General features: G+C 34.8%; 2 protein-coding genes across 2 annotated transcripts; one reads left to right on the top strand and one right to left on the bottom strand.

Annotated features, from left to right (window-relative positions):
* Positions 1 to 513: 513 nt before the first annotated feature.
* Positions 514 to 10,125, bottom strand: LOC141480736 (uncharacterized). The gene is made up of 2 exons (XM_074171127.1): positions 9,944 to 10,125; positions 514 to 2,728 (listed from the first exon to the last, which is right to left on the bottom strand). Exons 1-2 carry the CDS (start codon positions 10,002 to 10,004, stop codon positions 2,307 to 2,309), a joined length of 483 nt encoding a protein of 160 aa, XP_074027228.1. The 5' UTR covers positions 10,005 to 10,125; the 3' UTR covers positions 514 to 2,306.
* LOC111514141 (peptidoglycan-recognition protein 2) lies at positions 6,337 to 21,245 on the top strand. Its single transcript, XM_023170378.2, has 4 exons — positions 6,337 to 6,496; positions 14,876 to 15,089; positions 18,724 to 18,842; positions 20,781 to 21,245. The coding sequence occupies exons 1-4, from the start codon at positions 6,430 to 6,432 to the stop codon at positions 20,963 to 20,965; spliced, it is 585 nt and encodes a 194-aa protein (XP_023026146.2). The 5' UTR covers positions 6,337 to 6,429; the 3' UTR covers positions 20,966 to 21,245.

The following is a 21,245-nucleotide window of genomic DNA, read 5'->3' as shown; positions in this document are numbered from 1 at the left end:
AAACCGATGACTGGGTTTTCGTGGCATTGAATTGAATAGAATAGAGTATTTATTTACCAATATTTGATACAACAGTGTACATTTGGCACATCAGTTAAATACAATAGAATCATGTAAGAAAATAAATGATGAAAAGACAGATTCAAAACTAAATCATCACATTTGTACACAAAAAAAATATTTTAAAAATATGATTGTATAATATAACTTATACTTGTAAAATTCACATAAAAAACAGGTGTATATGGGACAAAACAAAATATTTACATTGCACAATAAGTTTACACAATGAGGAAATAATTATGATTCCTCATTTCTCCTATTTTCAATTTGACAGGTCATTTATTTCTACTTATAAACTCATGTATACTATAAAAAGCATTGAGCATCAAATAATATTATATTTTATTTTTAAATGAAGTAAACTTCATTTCTTTGATAAGCAAAGGAACACAAATAAATAAAATAATAGTTATAGTATAGAGAGTTTTTAAATGCAGTTGTTTTATGCCCACAATAATTTTTTATGGTGTGTATGGTACATGTGCCTTTCCGCAGAAGTATTGAAAGAAAGTATATTAATTTTCGCGTACACCAGACATTTATAGATTTAAATACTAGGTACCGTAAAAATATTATTTATAAAAATTTCTTTACAGCTACCTAAGCGATTTATATTGAAAATTAGTCTCAGGAATCTTTTCTGAGCAACAAAGACGCGCTGTAAATGATTAGATCGTCCCCAGGTTAATATATTCAATGAAATATGTGAATAAGCTAATGCATAGTACACACTTAAAAAAACCTGTTTGGCAATTGTGTCTTTAAGCCGTAGCAGCTTGCAGATGTGGTCAATGTGTGGTTCTCATGTTAACTTGCCGTCTACGAAGGTGCCAAGGAACTTAGTTGTTTCGAATAAAACAAAATTACAGCCGGGTGTGAATGATCTCCCAAGGTTAAAATTCATAACAAGCGTTTTCCCATGGTTTAAGTTAAGTTAATTTCTTTGACACCACGCATATTTTTCGTCAAGCATTATCTGAGTTTTGTGGTAAAGTTCCTCCTCAGTAACACCCGACACAGTAACAGTGGTATCGTCAGCATAAAAATTAATGGCACCATATCAAATATGATTTGATAAATCATTGAACCCGATATTTTGGTTTTCTATTTTTATCTTCTATAATTTTTTTTACCACATTAGGTGAAAACTTACTATTTCATGTCCCAAATATAGTATAATTTTTTGGAATTCAAGTATTTATTTTTCCCCTAATTTTAATTTAATATCGAAAAAGCACTCAAATTTTCAGTCGAAAATTTTCAAGTAGAAGTACCTGTTTCCCATTCTATCTAAACTTTCAGTAAACTGAAATTCATCAACATTACCTATCGGGTTGTTGATCGATACTTGAGGCGCAAAATGAGCCTCAAAACTTTTATCTGTTTTGAATATTGGTGCGAAATGTACCTCTTATTATAGATCCCATCATTAAAAGCATAAGCTGTAGTCACCCAAGGTCATGAAAATAGGAATTTTTACCTGAAATCAAGAAATTTTAATTACTTTTCAAAATTAATTTATGATTTATGCGAATTTATAGATCAGCGGCTGCAACCAAGAAAAAAACGAAGAAGAGAAAACGAACACCCACTGTGATTAAATACGGTATTTCAACATCCTCCCCTACGCCAACGTGGGCGAATATATCACCTCTTGTTTCAGAGCACATCGCACTCGCAGTTTCCAATCATGCCGAGGAAAAACCGGAGACCGATGTTGAGGGTAAGGGAAAAGAAGAACTATCTGGTAGTTCACCTTCAGCAACTCACACCAATGAAACTCCGGAAAAAGCAGCATTGCACACCGAAAAGATTGGTGGTGAACTCAAAGGTATTTTGCTAAACGCGAAGAAGAAGGAACCCAAGCGATCCATGTCCTGGAAGAACGAGGCCGACCTGGTGGAGATCCGCTACTTCGAAGAGAGTTCCAAGGAACCCAATATGATGAGCCCATGCCCTAACAATCCCACCATTCCTGACATGAGACCGTCCAACAACCAAATGAACCCAAATATGTTTACGCAGAACCCAGTTAACGATGGATACGGTCCGCTCCCGCGCGAAGACATATTGGAGGCGCAGATCATGTGGAGGGTCCCCTCTATAATAGAGCACGATGATCCTCTCGTCGTACCGGGCAATGAAAGTTTGGAGAAAGACATCCTGTTGGCCAGAGAGAAGAGTGTCCTTCAAACTCTCTATTTCATCACAAGTAAGATTCCAGATAGCTCAGAGGAACCCATTCAGGAGAACCACGTCATAAGCGACCTGAAGCACATTCCTTCGGAGGATCCCGAGAGCCCGGTGTTGGATTTTAGGTCGACGCCTTGGCCCGAACCGAAGGGGTTTGCCCCTTTGCCGGAACATGTGTTTCCCCAGTTTAACAATATGCCACCATCCTCTTGCCTAGGTTTCCCCACTTCAACAATATGCCACAATAGATAGGGACAGGGACCGCACTTCCCGATGTTCAGCAACCTTGTTGGTCCCCCAAATAGGTTTCTTTCGAAAAACTTCAACAACAATCTCAGGGTAGAGGCGAAGGTAGCGGTGGTTTTCGACGGGGTGACGGTAACAACTGGGTGAGAATGAACAACGATCGAGGCAACTGGAGGAAAAGTGGTGGTGGTGGCCACATGGGTAGTAGATTGCAGAATCACGGTAACTGAAATAAAGAAATTTTAATTAATTTTCAAAATTAATTTATGATTTCTATCAATGTAAAATTATACATTAGTCAGGAAAAGTATGGACATATCAATTGAAAGAACATATTTCTGGAGTATCGAAATATAACCTGCTGAAGTGTAATAAAGAGTAAACTGATTAGTTCACTCCAAAAATTTACTGCGGAATCCAATCATTCATCAATTTTGCCTTGAAATATCAATAAAAATAATAATATTTCTAAATCTACTTAGTCTTCTTTGGAGGGTAAAATTTTCGAAAATATTCTTTTTCCATTCTCAAGGCGAATTTTTGAATACATTTAGTCATTAGATACAAATAACTTTACGCTTTTTCATTATTATTTCAACCACCTTGGAAAAAATAGATATTATAGATATGGGCCTGTAATTGTCCAGGGAACATGAGTACCAGTTCCCTGATGATACGAGAGTTCAAATTTTGGTAATCTATAAGTTTGAAGGTTCCAAACAATCAATCGCGCTCATAATATCCTTTTCGGTGACGGGGCCGAGAAAAAAGGAGCTACAAGGTAATGGAAATTCTTTCAAATTAATTAAATCATCCATGTCCATCTGAGGTGAATATTTAATGATGGTATCCGCAATATTGACAAAAAAAATTGTTGAAATCCTCGGGAGATATGTGGGGTGTTTTTGAAACAGCCTTTGTTTTGTTACGTTCATAATTTATTATCCGCCAACATGCGGATGATCTATTTTTAGAAGAAATAATAAATTCATCGTATGCCCGTTTTTCACTCAGTGTTATCCATGGATGATACTCTTTTTTGAGTTTTTTGTATAAATTTATATCGGAAGGGTCTTTACTTGCTACGTATCTGTGATAACTTTGATACTCTTCAATGACTCTCTGAAAGATTCAAGAGAATCGTTAAACAAACACACGGGGGATGTTTGTTTATGAGCTGCAACTTTTCTCAAAGGAAATGACTTGCAAACTTGAGTAGCATAGACATCAGTTATGTAAGATGCTAATACATTAACCTGTTGATTGTGCTGAAAAATTTCCCACTTATGTGAAATACAAGCTCTCTATTTCGACAAGGGGAGGGATAGGCCTGATAATCGACCCGATGCACATTCCCAATACCAAGAGATAGATCTGAGATAGGGATGAAATCACTGTTCTAATTCGACATTTTGTATGCCTACATTGAAATGTATTTTAATTTTTGTTAATATTGTATATTTTCTAGAAATAGATTTCTGACTCACACTCAAGCGAGAGTAGGGGTGGTATAAAGTATGTTCACCCCGAGTAGCGTAATTATGTATATCAGAGTTTTTTGGATATAGGTGTTTATTATCACAGATAAATAACACTAGCTGTAATATGTATAGGCACGGCAATGGTAGAATGTTAAATTTTTTAAACAATGGTTTACAAGAGTCCAGTGGACGAGACTTGTCCATACAGCGAATGACTTTTTTCTGAACCTTAAAAATGCGGTCAGTATATGTATAGTTACCCCAGAAGATCAACCATACTGTATCCTTGATTGTACCAGTCCACGATACATGAGTTTTATAACTTCTGTAGAGACAGTGTCTCGCAGATTCCGAATTGCGTAGTTTACACTGCCAACCTTTACACATAAACTGTCGATATGTGCCTCCCACGTTAGCTTTTGATCCAAGAGTATTCCTAAAAATCTAACTACCTGACAGTATTCCAGAGTTTCACCACACATATTGATGTTGTTCATTAGATCTGGATTCGAGGTACTGTTCTTGGGTAAGAAATTGATAAACATAGTTTTCCTTATATTGCAGACAAGGTCATTGTCGCTACAGTATTTACTAAATTCATCACATGCATAATTACCCAAGTTTACCAGACTTCCCAAGTTTTTATGGGCTAAGAGATTTGTGTCATCAGTATTTGGTGTGGTACAGGTATCGTAGATGTCATTTGAAAATATTATAAAAAGTTTTGGTCCCAATATAGACCTCTGGTGCACTCCTAACTCAGCACTCTTACAGTCAGATTTGCCATTATTTATTATTGTCACTTGAGAACAATTTGTCGAATTTGTTGAAGATCTGGATCCCCAGGAAATTGAAAAAGCAACCACAAGTCGCATACAAAAAACATTTTGAAGTGTTCAGATTAAAATGGACATTTCCAGCATTTATTGTGAAAATGTGATATTTTGTTTACAATTTTGTTATTTTGAATCATCCTATTCTGTTATTGTCTGTACTTTCACATGTTTTAGCCCACAAAATCTTACTTTTTACCTAGAAATAACTGATTTTTGGTACAGTTGTTCCCTGGAAACTTTGAGCCATAGTTAAGGAAATTATTTTGTAATCTTACAAACTTCCTTTCGTTCATTGGTGTTAATTCAGGATACATTTGGTTGAATTTTTTACACGTTCTGACAATGATTTGATCACTTTTTTCATGTGTATAATAAATAATTTCATAAGAACTTCGTTTGAATAATCGATATTTGCATTCACTTTGGTAGATGATCCGAACACCGTCGATAACTCTTTGTAAATTACTTATAAAAGTAACCGAACTGCTATAAGCTTGATAATTCCACTGCTACCTAAATCCAAATTCTTAAAAAAAATGTTTCTAGAAGAAGCGACTTTATTGAGAAAACGACGATTTAGGTATAGGGACATGATATATCATCTTGAAGCATTTTTTACCATCTTTCAATTTACCGAGTAATATACGGGGGTTTCATTTGAAAAAATGAACTTTCGACTACTTTTATGCACAATGGAAATAATAGTAATTTTAGCACACCCTGTATGATATGGAGTCGATTTCTTGGTGTTAGTTGAATATTTCGAGTTTGTCCAAACTATCATCAAAATATCAACTTTTCATGAATTGAGAGTAATGATGTACTTAATTTCAATTAAGGCTATGTTTTGGACCATATTTAGCACAATTTATTTTTTATCTCGAAAACAGATAGAGATAGGTATAGGACATTATCAACAAAAAAGTATTAAAATACCAGAGCAATTCCAAAAATGTATTAATATACGGGGTGTTCCATTTAAAAAAATTAAGTTGCTAGGACTTTTTGATGGAAGTGCCAACGCCGCAATGCTGAAAATATTTTAGATCGACAGAACAGGTAAGGAAATGTGAGAGGTGAAATTTTCAGAAAAATAATGCTTTACGTTTTCCAGAAACGTCTAACCTACCATCGACCGTGAGTCACGCTGTATTCTATTCTAATAGTAGAATTTAATTAATAAAAAACTCACATGAAAACATTGTACTTGATCATTAATGCCGTTTTTACTGAGAATTCAGCCTATTCCATTTAATGATCGAATGTGACAAGGGTAGGAATCGTTCCAACTCGTAACCAAAATCTATATAAGGGAGCGCTCATTTAAAATTTTGCTGAAAACTAAAAATCTTTTGGTTGGATCCCCTCGTATAATAGAGAAAATAACCCTCGATATCTTCATTATAAGTCATGTGTTTTCGAAGTATTATCAAGGCCACGTTTATTTTTGTTTGATTAGCAAATAAAAGATCAAACCATTAATCGGGTGAATCCCAATTTCCAGTTTGTTTTAAATTCACACACATTGCAAGTCGCCTCAGAGGTCACGGACAAGGTTCTTGGGGAAATGACTTGGGTACGCTATCATTATATGCATTTCATAGAACACTATGGAGGGATACGTGAGAGTGGCAGTAGTGGTTAATTTGTTTATATTTGTGTCCACTGTGCCTGCAGGTAAGTGAACCGATTTTTCTTATCTCTTGTTTTGAAAAGTATAATGTGATAAACCATAAAAAGCAGACTAAGGTCAACGATTTTTGCATTAAATAAAAATGTTGGCTGAGGCTAATTCTAGATATTTTAAATTCAGACAACTCCAGAAATGCCTATAAAATTAATTAAAACCTATACTAATTCAGTGTCATATACCAATTAGGGAGTTATATAGGGAGTTATATTAAAAACCTGACTCTTCCTGATAACGCTAAATTAATATAATTTTTTTTCCAGAAATGTCTCTTAAAACGGAAATTCTGAATTGGCTTGAAAAATAATGCCCTTTGCTAACTGAAATTTTCACGGATAACCTTGAAAATAATATCTATCACGTTTCGAAACTCAATCTTCTGGAATACTTATTAATTAGTAGATTCAATAATTAGGAACAATAACCAAATAGAATTGATTAATTATCCTATGTTTGAATTTCACTAGTTCGGACTTCCATTGTCTACTATATAAAATGATTTGAAATCCCTGAAACAACTAAAAAAGAAGAATTGAAAAAGAATAGTTGAAAATAACAATTATATTAAGCAACAATAAACCTGAAATGAAATGATAGTGAAATAACCTACAAGTAAAAATATAATAATTGAATAAATAAATATTAAAGGAATGAAAAAAGAGAGTTCAGGAGAAAATTTAAGGAAGCCGCATACATGTTGTCCAACAACGTATTCAGCCAGGCCAGCGTAGATATACGAAACATATGGAAACCCATCATCAAACGAAAAATGACCAACTCCCGCCAAAACGGTCACCTCTCACGGAATCAGTGAAGCGGAAAATGGAAAGTAGAGAAAGTGAAAGTATTTCAACGACCTATAAAATAGTCATCTCTCGGAGGAATCAGTCCAGTCATCACCCGAAGACGATTGTAGATACCAACAATCGAAACGTCGTGAACTAACGTGACTTCGAATCTCTAAACTTTTTTTTTTTTTTTTTTTTTTTTATTTTTTTTTTTATTATTTTCTTTTTTCATTCCTTTAATATTTATTTATTCAATTATTATAGTTTTACTTGTAGGTTATTTCACTATCATTTCATTTCAGGTTTATTGTTGCTTAATATAATTGTTATTTTCAACTATTCTTTTTTAATTATTCTTTTTTACTTGTTTCAGGGATTTCAAATCATTTTATATAGTAGACAATGGAAGTCCGAACTAATGAAATTCATCACGAAACATTGTCAATCACCTTCAAACAAATATCCTATGTTTAATTTGTTTTCTAATGTTGAAATTAGTAGGTAATTAACAGAATGTTAACAATAAGGATGATATGTGATAGATATTTTGATAGACAATTAATTTAATCATTTTCTAGAATGTGTTGATTGAGAAGGTAATGAAAATCCCTATATAATTAAAATCTATGTAGGTATATACAGGGTGGGCCATTGAAAATTTGACATGGAGGTTTTGGGTACTAATCTTGCAAATCCTAAAAAACGCTCAGACAGGTCAATTTTTATTGTGAGGGGGGCCGTTTTTTTCTCATTTACAGCATCGTCCCTTCAACCCCGGAGCAGAGGGTTGAACAACCCTTAGATTTTTAATAGGATATCATAATAAATTTAGAGTTGAAGTTACTCACTTTATTCTCATGTTAGATGCTCAAAATGGGCACCTCCAGCTCCCATGCAATAATAGATATTCTGCTGGAAACGTTCTCGAACATTGTGGAACATTTCTGGAGTGATTTGACGACATTCATTTGTGATTCGTTGCCATAAATCTTCAAGTGATGCAGGAGGAGTACAGCCAATTCCGCTTTTCAAATGACCCCACAGAAAGAAATCTAACGGCGAAAGGTCTGGTGATCGTGGTGGCCATTCGATAGTGCCCCGCCTCCCAATCCAGTGATCCGGAAAAGTCTGATCTAAATACTGCCGAACAGGCAGAGCATTATGCGGAGGAGCCCCATCTTGTTGAAATATTAACAGATCCTCCCGATAATTGTGGTCATTTTCAATAATATCAGTGAGAAGGGGATTAATAATATCTTCTAGAAGCTCAAGATACATTTGTCCGGTTGAATTGATTTCTAAAAACAATGGGCCAACAATACATTCACTAAAGTTCCAGCCCATAACATTTCATTATTGTGGACCTTGAGTGTGCACTTCATGAAAAATGTGAGGATTTGAATCAGCCCCATAGAGACAATTATGGCGATTAACTGTGCCATTTGGAAAAAAAGAACATTCATCACTGATGCAAATGTTGAAAACAAAATGTGAATTTTCCACCGCTCGTTCACTAACCAACTCGCAAAATTGCAAGCGTCGATCGAAATAATCTTCATTCAGTTCTTGCGTTAATTTAATCTTGTAAGGATGCATTTTGTGGGTTTTTAAAATACGCCGAATGCTAGTTCGTGACACCCCGGAAACAAAGTCTTACTTTCTTGTGCTCAAAGTATGGTCAAGCTCGACGTGGCCCAGAATTGCCAATTGTGTCGCCTCATTTGTTACTGGTGGTTTGATTTGCCGTTTTGGTAAATTTTCGTTATGCGGACCCCCGGCGATTTTGAAAAAATTTTTGACTGTACTTACGTATTTTGATGCGTAGATTACGAATCCGAAAGAAAAAAGCGGCGCTCTCCCTTATTTAAAAAGTTACGGTCCTTCAAAGTTCAGAAAAGGGCAACTTTTCAGCCTTCTTTTTCACTAAATAAACTATTTAAAAACACAAGCATTTATTCACTAGGTCACCTTTACACCTTATTCCTCCTTCTTTAACACTTTTCACTTCAATAATCAACATTTTTCTTATAAAAAACTTAATTTAAAAGCGAATGTTTCTCCTGGTGACATTATTCTATTTTTAGGTTATTTACTAGTGACATTTCAGAAAAAAGGGGTTGGTATTTGCCGTCGCCTACTATTTCAAATTCGTAATACACCACCAAAAACCAATTTACGATCTAAAAAATGAAGGTAAAACTTCAGGAATATGGACTGCATCAGTCGTACCAACCATATCATTAACCTTAAAAACGTAAAATACAGTGATATGTAACCAAAAAGCAGCTCCGTACATTTTTTAACATTTTTATAAGAAAAATGTTGATTATTGAAATGAAAAGTGTTAAAGAAGGAGAAATAAGGTGTAAAGGTGACCTAGTGAATAATTGCTTGTGTTTTTAAATAGTTTATTTAGTGAAAAAGAAGGCTGAACAGTTGCCCTTTTCTGAACTTTGAAGGGCCGTAACTTTTTAAATAAGGGAGAGCGCCGCTTTTTTCTTTCGGATTCGTAATCTACGCATCAAAATACGTAAGTACAGTCAAAAATTTTTTCAAAATCGCCGGGTGTCCAGATAACGAAAATTTACCGCCGTTTTTTATTTGCTACACATCCCTCCAAAACATACTGTCGCGACACATTCTTACCATGTTGTTGATTGTATAGTTCAGCGGCTCTCGCAGCACCTATAGACGTTGTGTAAACCATTGTTTCTTTAGCAACACTTTACGGCACTCACTACTAGTAATAATGAAGATATACTTTCAACAAAAAAATGAGAAATAGAAACAGCATTTTTAACCATTTTTCAATTGTAATAGTCCTCTTATCAGAGAAGAACTAAAATATTTACAAAAAAGTAGCGTAAGAAACAAATGAAAGAGTTTCAAATACATTCCAACTGAGCAGTGGCGTACAACAATTTGTTGCTATTAACAATATTGAAAAAGTTAATTATATGAAAGAACTCTTTTAAATACGTTCAAATTTAGAAAAATGTACACCATTGTTTAGAGAATTCCAAGATCTTTCAAACGATGTGCGACTCGCCCCCTATTCCCTATTAGAATTCCAAAGGTTGTTCACCCCTCTGCTCCGGGGTTGAAGTGACGACGCTATAAATGGAGGAAAAAACTGTCCCCCCCCCCAATAAAACTCGACCTGTCTGAGCGTTTTTTCGGATTTGCAAGATTAGTACCCAAAACCTCCATGTTATGTTTTCGATGGCCCACCCTGTATAAGCATCAGCTAGGTAGAAACTAAATAGTTTATGCGTTAAATATATTGTACCCTACTTACTCCACTTTATATTTATGTTGTGGTAAATATATAATCATGGATTTTCATCCATATATATCCAATACTCAATACTCATTCATTTAGGAAAAATGTTTCTTTCGTGATAACTAAAAGTGCCACACATAACACTGACTAGATCTTCACTGAAATCATGTCAGCGTATAAAAAAGAATAATGGAATATTTGAAGCCAAAGATATGAAATTTTTGTGTCGTAAAAGAGGCAAAAAGAGAAAAATTCAACATTGTTTTGCATTAAAATTGAAAGAAATTGGGAAATTGTATTATTCAATTACTTATTATTTATTTAATCACGCGGCGTTTAAAGCTCTTGGCTCTTACTGAGCAGCGTCTAAATTGGTAGCAAATTGCTAAAAACGTCTCTCCTCAATTAGAGAGACTAAAAAAGGGGTTCACCTTACAAAAGGTGGGGTGGAAGATTTTATTTTTATATTTCGTTTTGATGAGTTTATAAGAGTAAAATATAAAAAATGTGACTGAATCTGGGCCCGGCACAACTTTTGGTAGCCGAAAAACCTCTAAATTTTCGGACATTTTTTGTTTTTTTCGCAATATCTCGAAAAGGAGTGATTCTAGCGAAAAACAGTCCCCATATAAAATTGTAGAGAATTAAATTCCCTACAAATTTTATTCACATTTTTATATTCTTTGACCAATAGGGAGCGAGCTACAGCATCTCAAAGATGGACCATTTTCCTCAAAATGGTAAAAAAGCCAAATAGCGCCTCCTTTTGTGTGTGTTATTGCGACCTTTGCATTTTTGGTTGTAATTTCGAATTACATTTTGGTCCGATAAGTTTCTCCAGACCACCCCCCCTTATACAAACCCCCCCCACCACCCAATTTGACAACTCATGAGGAATGAGTAGGTATATCAAAACCCTCACAGTCCAATCCAACTTGATCTTTGACAAAACCATAATCAACGCAGTTACTCAAGACAAGTTTCTGTCGAACGCCAACAACAAGATCTGGTTAATTGAGCTACTCAAAACAGAGTTCGAAGATTGTAGAATTCAAGTCAATCAGGCACATGAGGATGCTGACAGACTCATAGTTTTCTCACTCACTTGTCTCCTTTATTCCTTTAGTTGGTGATTAATTTTGTAATGGGGGGCTCTCAGAAAATGTCTAGATCATTCTACTTCATTTTCATAACAATAACGCCCATTTCGAATTTTCTGCTAAGCACTATTTTGTGGAAAGAAAACTCTTTTTATTTCATTCACCATAGTTTTGTTTCATTGTATTGATTTTAGGCCCTGATGAAGCTTTAAAACAATGCGAAAGCTAGACGAATAGGTTGAAGTGCTTTTTCTCACATTGCATTGGACTGTGAAGGTTTCGATATGCTTACTATACTAAAACCAATAATGATTGAGAGTAGAAGTAAGCCCAGTTGACAGCAAATCGGGGGCGTGCTTATTAATTTTTGAGAGGGTTGAGAATGAAAGAAAAATTCTTAGTACAATTAGTTAAAATATTCATGCAGATTTTTTATTTATTTCATTAAAACTTTGCAATATCGTAATTTACCTAATCGTTGTAGTCATTAGGTGGGGCTTATGAAAACGGAGTAATAATCGTGGTAATTATAGTAGATACCAAATAAATTAACAATATTAATAAAAAACACAATATATAACTTTTTTCACTATTGGGTTGCAGCAATTGATAAGTGAACTCTTTATAACTATTCTCAAGCTTTCGAGTAACTTAAACTCATCGTCAGGGGTACTAGAAAATACAAATTATAAATTTTTGATAATAGAATATAATATAAATGTAAATGTACAAATTTTCGTCTAATCTTCAACCTCAGATTCGTCACTGTTGCTACCGCTATCATCAAAGTGAATTATGATTGGTTCAATATTTTGTTCAATACGGTTGTCTACGTCCCACATTTTTTGCTCTTCTTTTAAAACATGCTGCATGCATTTCTTCCAGTCTTCTGCAGAAACAGTTCAAATAGCTTCTTGTAGGTGATGTTGCACGTCCACTAATTTAAATGTTCTGTTTTCTCGTGCCACATATCCTTTTACTTGCGCCCAGATTAATTCTATTGGGTTTAATTCGCAGTGGTATGGTGGTAACCTTAAAACTGTAATTCCACGACTTAACGTCATTTCATCCACTGCGAATTTTTTATATTTGTCTGATTGTTTCTGTAATGGTTCTAAATGTCGACTATGGTATGGGGCATTGTCCATGACGGTGACAGACCCAGGTTCCACAAGTTGAATGATGCCTTCAAACCATTTTTCAAACACCTCCGCATTCATCTCTTCATGATAGTCGCCTGTTTTCTTAGATTTAAATATTAATTCACCATTTGGTAAAAATCCACTGTCGCTTCCTATATGCGTAACTATCAGACGACTACCTTTTCCAGATGGCTGTTTTAACCCAACTGACAAACCTTCAATAAAGGCTTGTCGTGCACTTGTTATATTACCATCCTGCCATACTTCTTTGACCGTATGTCCTTGGTTAACCCATGTCTCGTCCATGAAGTACAATTTTTTTTTGAGCTTCCGAAATTCGTCAATTTTTCTTAGATAGTTTCTTCTCCTTGCTATTATTTCTTGACTTTCAATGAGAATGCTTTTCCTGTCAACTTTTCCGTACGTAAATTTCATTTCGTGTACAAGTTTCCTAAAAGTTTCTTTATCCATTTTTGGGACCAATTCATGATCGCTAAGTGCCTCCAGAACTGTTTGTAGTGTGGGCAGCTCATTTCCGAAAAAGAAACTGTGAATAGTTCTGCGTATACTGGTTTTGGCTTCTTCATCAACTGTGATTTTTTTTCGTCTGCTACTAGTTTTTGGCGTTTGTACGTCCCCATGAATTTCTGCTTCTCTTAGTATTTTGTAAATCGATGATTTTGGTACACCGGTATAATCAGAGCACATATCAACTAATTTATCTTTTGTGATTGTGGAACTTAATGATGTAGAAATGCCCGGTTGGTTATTCGGAGGTACACACGTAGAATTACAGCACATATGCACAAAGTCATCTTTTGGTGGCTGATGATCTCTTTCAAGACAGTGAAATACTCGCAGTACAATTTGTTTTTCTCTTACTGATCGAGACTCCGACCGTTTTACCTTTTTCGACGTGGAAGGCCCGACCATGTCTCCCATTTTTTGAGTAGTTTGAGAACGGTGTAGAAATATAATTATGTAACGCTTAAACACTTATTAGCACTATTATTTTCACCAATTGTTATCACAACACGTCGATTGCTGACCAATAATACGCTCATGGCTGCAAGTACATTAGTGAGGACTGCAACGATGAGATGGAAGTTACGGTAAAGTGACAAAGACAGAAATATCGTTGCGTACAGCGTTGCCACTAGTTGAAATAAATATCTAACAATATACAGAAAATAATGAATTTTAACTGATCAGTAATCAGGAAATGTATAAGTATTACTCATTACAAGCTCATTACTGATTTTTGTCATAAATAATACCTTTTAATCGTACTAGTATTGTGTATTGTCTATAATTTGCCACAACTTACAACTCTACTGTTTACTATATTTTGATTCTGCTATAAACTGGTAACGTAAAATTTAGATATGACAACGCGCTTTACTCTCAATCATTATTGGTTTTACTATAAATGCACTACTGTTATCAATTAGAGGGGGGGGTTGGTGATAGGGGGGTCTGGAGAACCTTATCGGATCAAAATATAATTCGAAAATACAACCAAAGAATGCATGGGTAGCAATAACACACACAAAAGAAGGCGCTATTTGACTTTTTTACTATTTTGAGAAAAATGGTCCATCTTTGAGATGCTGTAGCTCATTCCCTATTGGTCGCAGAAGAAAAAATTATATATGAAATTTGTAGGGAATTTAATGTTCTTCAACTTTGTATAGAAACTGTTTTTTGCTAGAACAACTCCTTTTCGAGATATTGCAAAAAACGAAATAAAAAAAATTAAATCTTGTACCTCACCTTTTGTAAGGTGAAATCCCCAGGGAACTGGACTGATATTAGAAGACCAACGGGGAAACCCCGATTGGGAGACCCTTGAGAATAATGAAAAACTAGATAACTGAACAAGATTAGTTAACAATACCTAAAATGAAAATAATGGAAAATAAATACTGAAAATTTAAGAATCACAATTCACTTGAAAATATAATGTTAGGATAGCAAGATCTTGAGACCGTATATATAATAATAAACATCAATAATTTCAAAAAATGGACTGATGTAATGAAAACTCATTTAGATTGGCCAAGCTCCTGTAAAGAAATCATATCCAGGGAAAGATGGGGCGGCAGAATGCCAGTTGCGGTAGACTACGCAATCATGCCTGTCAAGTTTGCCATTATACACCACACAGTGACACCGGAATGCAATTCTGAGGAATCCTGCTCTAAAATTATGAGGAGCATTCAAAATTTCCATATGGATACGTTGGAGTTCCACAACGTGGGGTACAAGTAAGTTTTCCATCACAGTACTGAAGAAAATCAATTTGAATTTAGTCGACATTGTTTCTTGCTGAACAGACCGTTGTAAAACTTACACACTTGTTTTTAATATCAGGCATACTGCGCCTCAGAGCATAACATTTCTAGGACACACCATTGATCCCACTTTAAATTGGAAACTTCATGTATAGGGTCTTCCATTAAGCGCTTCCTATCTTTAAATTTAAATAAAACAAAGCGTGTGTGACATATCATATGAATTTTGTATTTGTTAAAAAGACCTATCGATGCCATTATGTGTAGAACATAACATATGGAGCGACAGATTTCTTGAAAAATCTTAAAACACCAGTTAACTCCTTCGTATTGTTCCCCACGACCCCGAGGGAAGTAATGGAAAGTATCCAGTCTCTCAAGAACTCCAATTGTTCGGACTTTTTTGAGCTTAACAGTGGGATCATCAAAAGTATTGCTAATATGATTGCATACCCATTATCCCTATCAATAAATGAATGTTTTTCTCATGGGGTTTTTCCTGCAATATTGAAAAAATCTGTAGTCCTACCTCTTTTTAAAAGGAAACCCCTCATATTATTGACAACTTTCGACCTATTTCAATAATACCTATACTTGGAAAAGTTATCGAGGTAATTGTCAAAAGCAGATTAATAGCATACTTAGAAGCTAATTCTCTTTTCTGCCCTGGACAATTTGCATATAGAAAGGGTAAGTCCACAATCGATGCTCTTTTGAATATCATATCCAGTATAGTGATAGGTTTTGAGGAGGGCAGACATTCATTCATAACGTTGTGCGATCTATCGAAGGCATTTGATTGTGTTTCGCATAATATTCTGCTTAAGAAACTTTCCTGTTATGGTATCCGTGGACTGTCCCTTAAATTCTTCGAATCCTATTTGCACGATAGATCACAGTGTGAATCATTACATGGGATTAAATCGAATGTGAAATCTGTCAAACATGGTGTACCCCAGGTTCTGTTCTGGGACCAATCTTGTTTATACTATATATGTATAAATGACCTATACTACCATATTCTTCCTAAAAAATGTTTTTTTTGCGGATGATACCACTTTGGTGGACTGTCACGAAAGTGTTAATGATTTGAGTGTTTCTGCCAACGCCACCATGAAGTCTGCAAGTAACTGGTTTGTTTCAAATAGTTATAAGTACGTCTAATATCTAATGCCAACTTTAAAGATCATTGTCGCCCACTTTTTATTCATCTCAAAATTATGCCGCTTCCTACAGCTTTTGTGTATGAAACATTGATTGAAATTCATAAAAATAAATCAAAATACATTTTACAATCGCAACAACATGAATATCCTACAAGATCACGAAATCTGATAAGAACTGAGAGATTCAGACTGAGCACCTCACAAAATACTTCATTGAATTTGAAATTCTATAATAAGTTACCATGTCACATAAAACAACTCAGTTTCTACTGTTTCAAGCAAAAACTTAATAATTTTTTTGAATCACTGTTTTTATTCTACAGATGAATACATGTTATACAACATTTATAATTCATGTGACTTTGATTGAGTAACAATTGTTCTCATTTTTAACATTAGTTGATTGATTGTTTTTATTATTATGTACACTGTTCTGTTATACAAGCACTGTGATAGTTTTATTTGTATATATGACGTAATATTATACATTTTTGTGTTTTGACTTGTTACAAATATTTGTACAAATGTATCACGTAGCCAATAAACTATTCTATTCTATTCATTGTTCAAATATTCGCCACCGCTTCTCTGGGTGGAACGCATCCGAAACGTCCATGACTTTGGCGCCTAAATCAGGCTGAATTTGACAGATGGCATGGGTTATATTGGCTTTCATAACCGCTGTGATTTGTGGGTTATTCGCATACACCTGCGACTTGAGAAAACCACACAAGAAAAAGTCTATTGGGTTCAAGTCGCACGATCTAGGTGGCCAGTTCACATCACGTCCACGTGAGATGATTAGGCCCTCAAATCGCTCGATTCAATTCAAATTCAATTCAAAATATACTTTATTGTCTGACGAATAAATTGTTATTGACAAACCCAAAAAAGAAATGGTAACATGAACTGAAAAGAGACATGTTAACAACGTGATAAAACCGATCAGAATGTAAGAACATGGTCAATAAAATAAAATAAATGAATTTAAATTAAATAAAATCAATAAAATACCGTAGATATTACAGTTAGTCATACTCAATTAAAATTATCATCATAGAATTCTGCTGAGCTATATTAAGGTCCCACAGAAAGCAAGTCTTTCAACTCTTTTCAAGAACGCTAAGGCTATTTATGGTTTTTATAGCTTGTGGAAGATAATTGAACATTTTGAGACCTTTGTAAATAATGGAATCTTCAACTAGGGTCGATAAATTGAAGCTGGATCATTGCCTGGTTTTATACACTGGCTCGTCCAAGTTGTTAAACAAGTTCCTATTTTCAAAGGGAAAGCAGATCGTTTCATACATAAATGAGGAGACCACAGCTAGGATTCTGTTAGAGAAGAAAAGAGGCCGACAAGAGTCCCTAGGCTTCGCTTTACATATGCATCGTATTGCACGTTTTTGATTGAAGGCATGTGGTAGAACACACACCCCAAAAGCAAATACCATAACGAAGATGGGATTGAAAAAGGGAATCATAAACCATTCTAGCTACTGTAGATCCGAGCTCTAATGCAGTTACTCGTATTGCATAACATCCAGAGGAGAGCTTGGATTTCAAACTATTTACATGTTTGTTGAATTTTAAATTATTGTCAATGAATATGCCAAAGAATTTAGAAGTTGTTACATTGTCAATTTGAATATTATTTAAATGTACAGCTGGAATCTGGCAACGATAGGACACTACTTTTTGATAAATTTAAGCTCGAAAGATTTGAGTCAAACCAGTCTTTCACTTTCGTGATGTCACTCTCAATAACTTCATGCAACGTATGGCTGTTAGGGGCATGCAATATAATAATTATGGTAGCATCAGCAAATAAAGTAAATACTGCCCGTGCAGAATATCCAATGTGGCATGTAGCGCCATCTTGTTGGTGTCCAGATCATCCATTCATCAATTCCGGCCAAAATAAGTTGGTAATCATCGACCTGTAGTGCTCGCCGTTGACTGATGGCCTGGCCAAAGAAATGTGGACTGATGACGTCGCTGGCCTATAATCCACACCAAGAAGTGATTTTTTCGAGATGCATAGGACGCTCTGGAATGTCATGTGGATTGGTATCGTTCCAAATTCGACAATTTTGTTTGTTCACATACCTATTCATCCAGAAACAATGCTCTGCCTATTATGACATCTCTGAATTTAGATTTCCTCAATGTTAGTCAATAAACTGTGTGTAAATTGAACCCATTTTAACAAACATGTAAATAAATTTTATAAATTTTGAAATTAGGAATCCAAAAAAAATAGTGACGTGAAAATGTATAATTATTATTGTGAAAACCAATATGTATATTTTATTCATAAACAAATGTTATTTAGTTTTAGGATTAGGTGTAGTCAATGACTTGTCAAAACACTATGTCGTGTATTGCTGACCCGTGAGGGTCAGCTGAGAATTTTTTTGTACATTTTCTTTCATTTTCAGCTTCCTTGTTGGAGGTGATGGAAAAATTTACGAGGGCTCAGGATGGCATAAAGTAGGGGCTCATACAAGAGGATATAACAGCCGATCACTTGGACTGGCCTTCATCGGAGATTTTTCGAGTAAGAGGACTTTGTGTTAATCATTTCAAAAACAAACAAAAAAATATATAAGGCTGCCATATCTGTTGCCATTCCATTTACTTCCATCCTTGCATTGGCGATAATTTGACAATTATAAATGATCTCTAGGGAAAAATATAGTTGAAGGAAAACAATTCGTATTTGGGTAATTTCACCTTGCAGACCGAATGTTCTAATCAAAAAATTGATGAAAAACGAATTTTCGTAACAAAAAATTACTGTACTGTATTGAATACAAATGGGTTTTTTTTGAAAAGTTGTGAATCTATAGACCTATTAATTATTTTATTTAGCATAAGCTAATATACAATATGTTTGATCCTAACTATCAATTACAATCCTAACAATAAATTACAAATATATACATATATATGACTGACAACGATTGAAAGTTGTGATGTACAGGTAATATCGGTAGTTTCATCAGTTTCCCAAGCAAACAAGAAACACTTTCAATCTCCTTGCTTATATTTTCCTTGATAATATATGCCACACTGTCTATAAGCTCATTTTGGATGGTTTTTGAGGTGCCCAAAAAAACACTACCGTTCAAAAAAGTGCCAAATTGTGAATCATATTTGCCCCATAACACGAGGTAATTTTTTTAAATCGGAGTATCCTATTTTAGACCACGTTTGGTATTCGGTTTGTACGAATAAAACATAGGGCTAACAAAAAAGTTTTTCTCGTTTAACGGAGACGGTTAATCAATCGCATTTATCGTACCAACTAGTATTAAATCCACGATTTTGTCGATTATCTGACGATTTAATTGAAATTAAATTTGGTTGAGGCCTTCCCAGAGTTTTAATAATGTAAAATCTATTATCATAAGATAAAGACTTAAAATTATTTGTCAGCCACCAATCGACTATATCGTTAGATTTTTTAATTTCGTCCAACTTATCCATAATAAATGAAAAAAAAACTTACCAAAAAGTGAAAACCTGAAAACACCTCAAAATTGAAAGGAAACACCACATTAAAAATATTACCAAAAAGCACTGCTATAATATAATACTGCCACTAAAACGATTTACCGGAATATTTTTCAGTCCCGGTCCGTCACGGTATCCCGTCCGAATAATTAAATAAAAAACAAACACATTCGTACATAACGGAGACCAACTGGAGGCAAGCCTCCTCTGACGCTATAATTTCTGCAACTGAAATTACAAATCGGGACGTATGTCGCTGGTTGGATCGGTCTCGTGGAGCCTGTGTTTTTTAAAGCGGTCGGAGGCTTGGCTCCCTTGCAACGTATGGCATTTATTATTTCGGGTTGATAGTTCATTCGTTATTCGTTCATGGGCGGTGCATTTGAGTTTTGTTGATGCAGGATACAGTGTGGTACGTACTACGTAGTGAGTTATAGTGTTTTTTTCAGGCATATTATGTATTTATATTGAAAATTAATGGTAAAGCAATGATACCCAAGCATTTTTAGAAAAAAATAATCATAATTATTTGTCAATATCTTTAATTTATTGCGATGAATAGTTTCAAATTTTATGGGGAGGCTAAGCCTTCCTTGCCCCCTCTGACGAGCCGCCGCTGTTGAGAATGCCAATCAAAGTGGTAATATTTGTGTTTGATGCAAGATACAATAACAAGATACGTCACTTGATATCAGTCGATAATCCGGAAAGCAATAGCTGAATAGCCAGATATACTTTCGTCAACAATTCATTCATTCAGTCGTCTTGTAAATTGCATAAATATTTTTGATTGCATCAACTTGACATAGTCTCGGTGGCGAAAATGTTGAGAAAAGGATACTTGAGAAACATATCTACATAATTTTTCTAATTTCAAACGAATCATTAATCAACGCTTTCTCTGCAAACATCAGTCAGTTAGTTGATTCAGTTTCATATCTAGTGGGAAATGAACAGAAGTATTTTGATCTTTTTTCAGATAAAAAACCACCAAGTATCCAGATACAGGCGGCGAAGGACTTCTTGAAGTGTGCCCTAGACTTGGGAGAACTTGACAAAGACTATAAATTATTTGGAGCAAGACAAGTCAGCGCTACAGCCAGTCCAGGAATATACATTTTCAACGATATGAAGAACTGGCCACATTTCACGACGTCCCCGTGAGAGGTCGTTACTTACAAATATCTGTTTCCAATTCTCAGCCTTGAATATGTCAGATACCTCAGCTATGCCTACAGACAATTGCATAGTTTTGGCTTGGATTCTTTTGTATTTTCATCAGTCACTTCCACATATTGAATGTTGGTAGCTATAAGTGTGATCCCGTTTTTAAGAAACTTAAAAAACGGATATGGACGTTTTCATCTGTTGCAATAATGCTTTAGTTTTGCATTTTTTGATTTGTAACTAAACAATTAATAAAAAACAAATCCGAAATGTGAAA

The sequence above is a fragment of the Leptinotarsa decemlineata genome, unplaced genomic scaffold (assembly GCF_025532065.1).
Source record: "Leptinotarsa decemlineata unplaced genomic scaffold, Ldec_3_MD MMD2_tig00000008_RagTag_RagTag, whole genome shotgun sequence".
Classification (NCBI taxonomy): Eukaryota; Metazoa; Arthropoda; class Insecta; order Coleoptera; family Chrysomelidae; genus Leptinotarsa; species Leptinotarsa decemlineata.
This window is presented reverse-complemented; position numbering and strand designations above follow the sequence as displayed.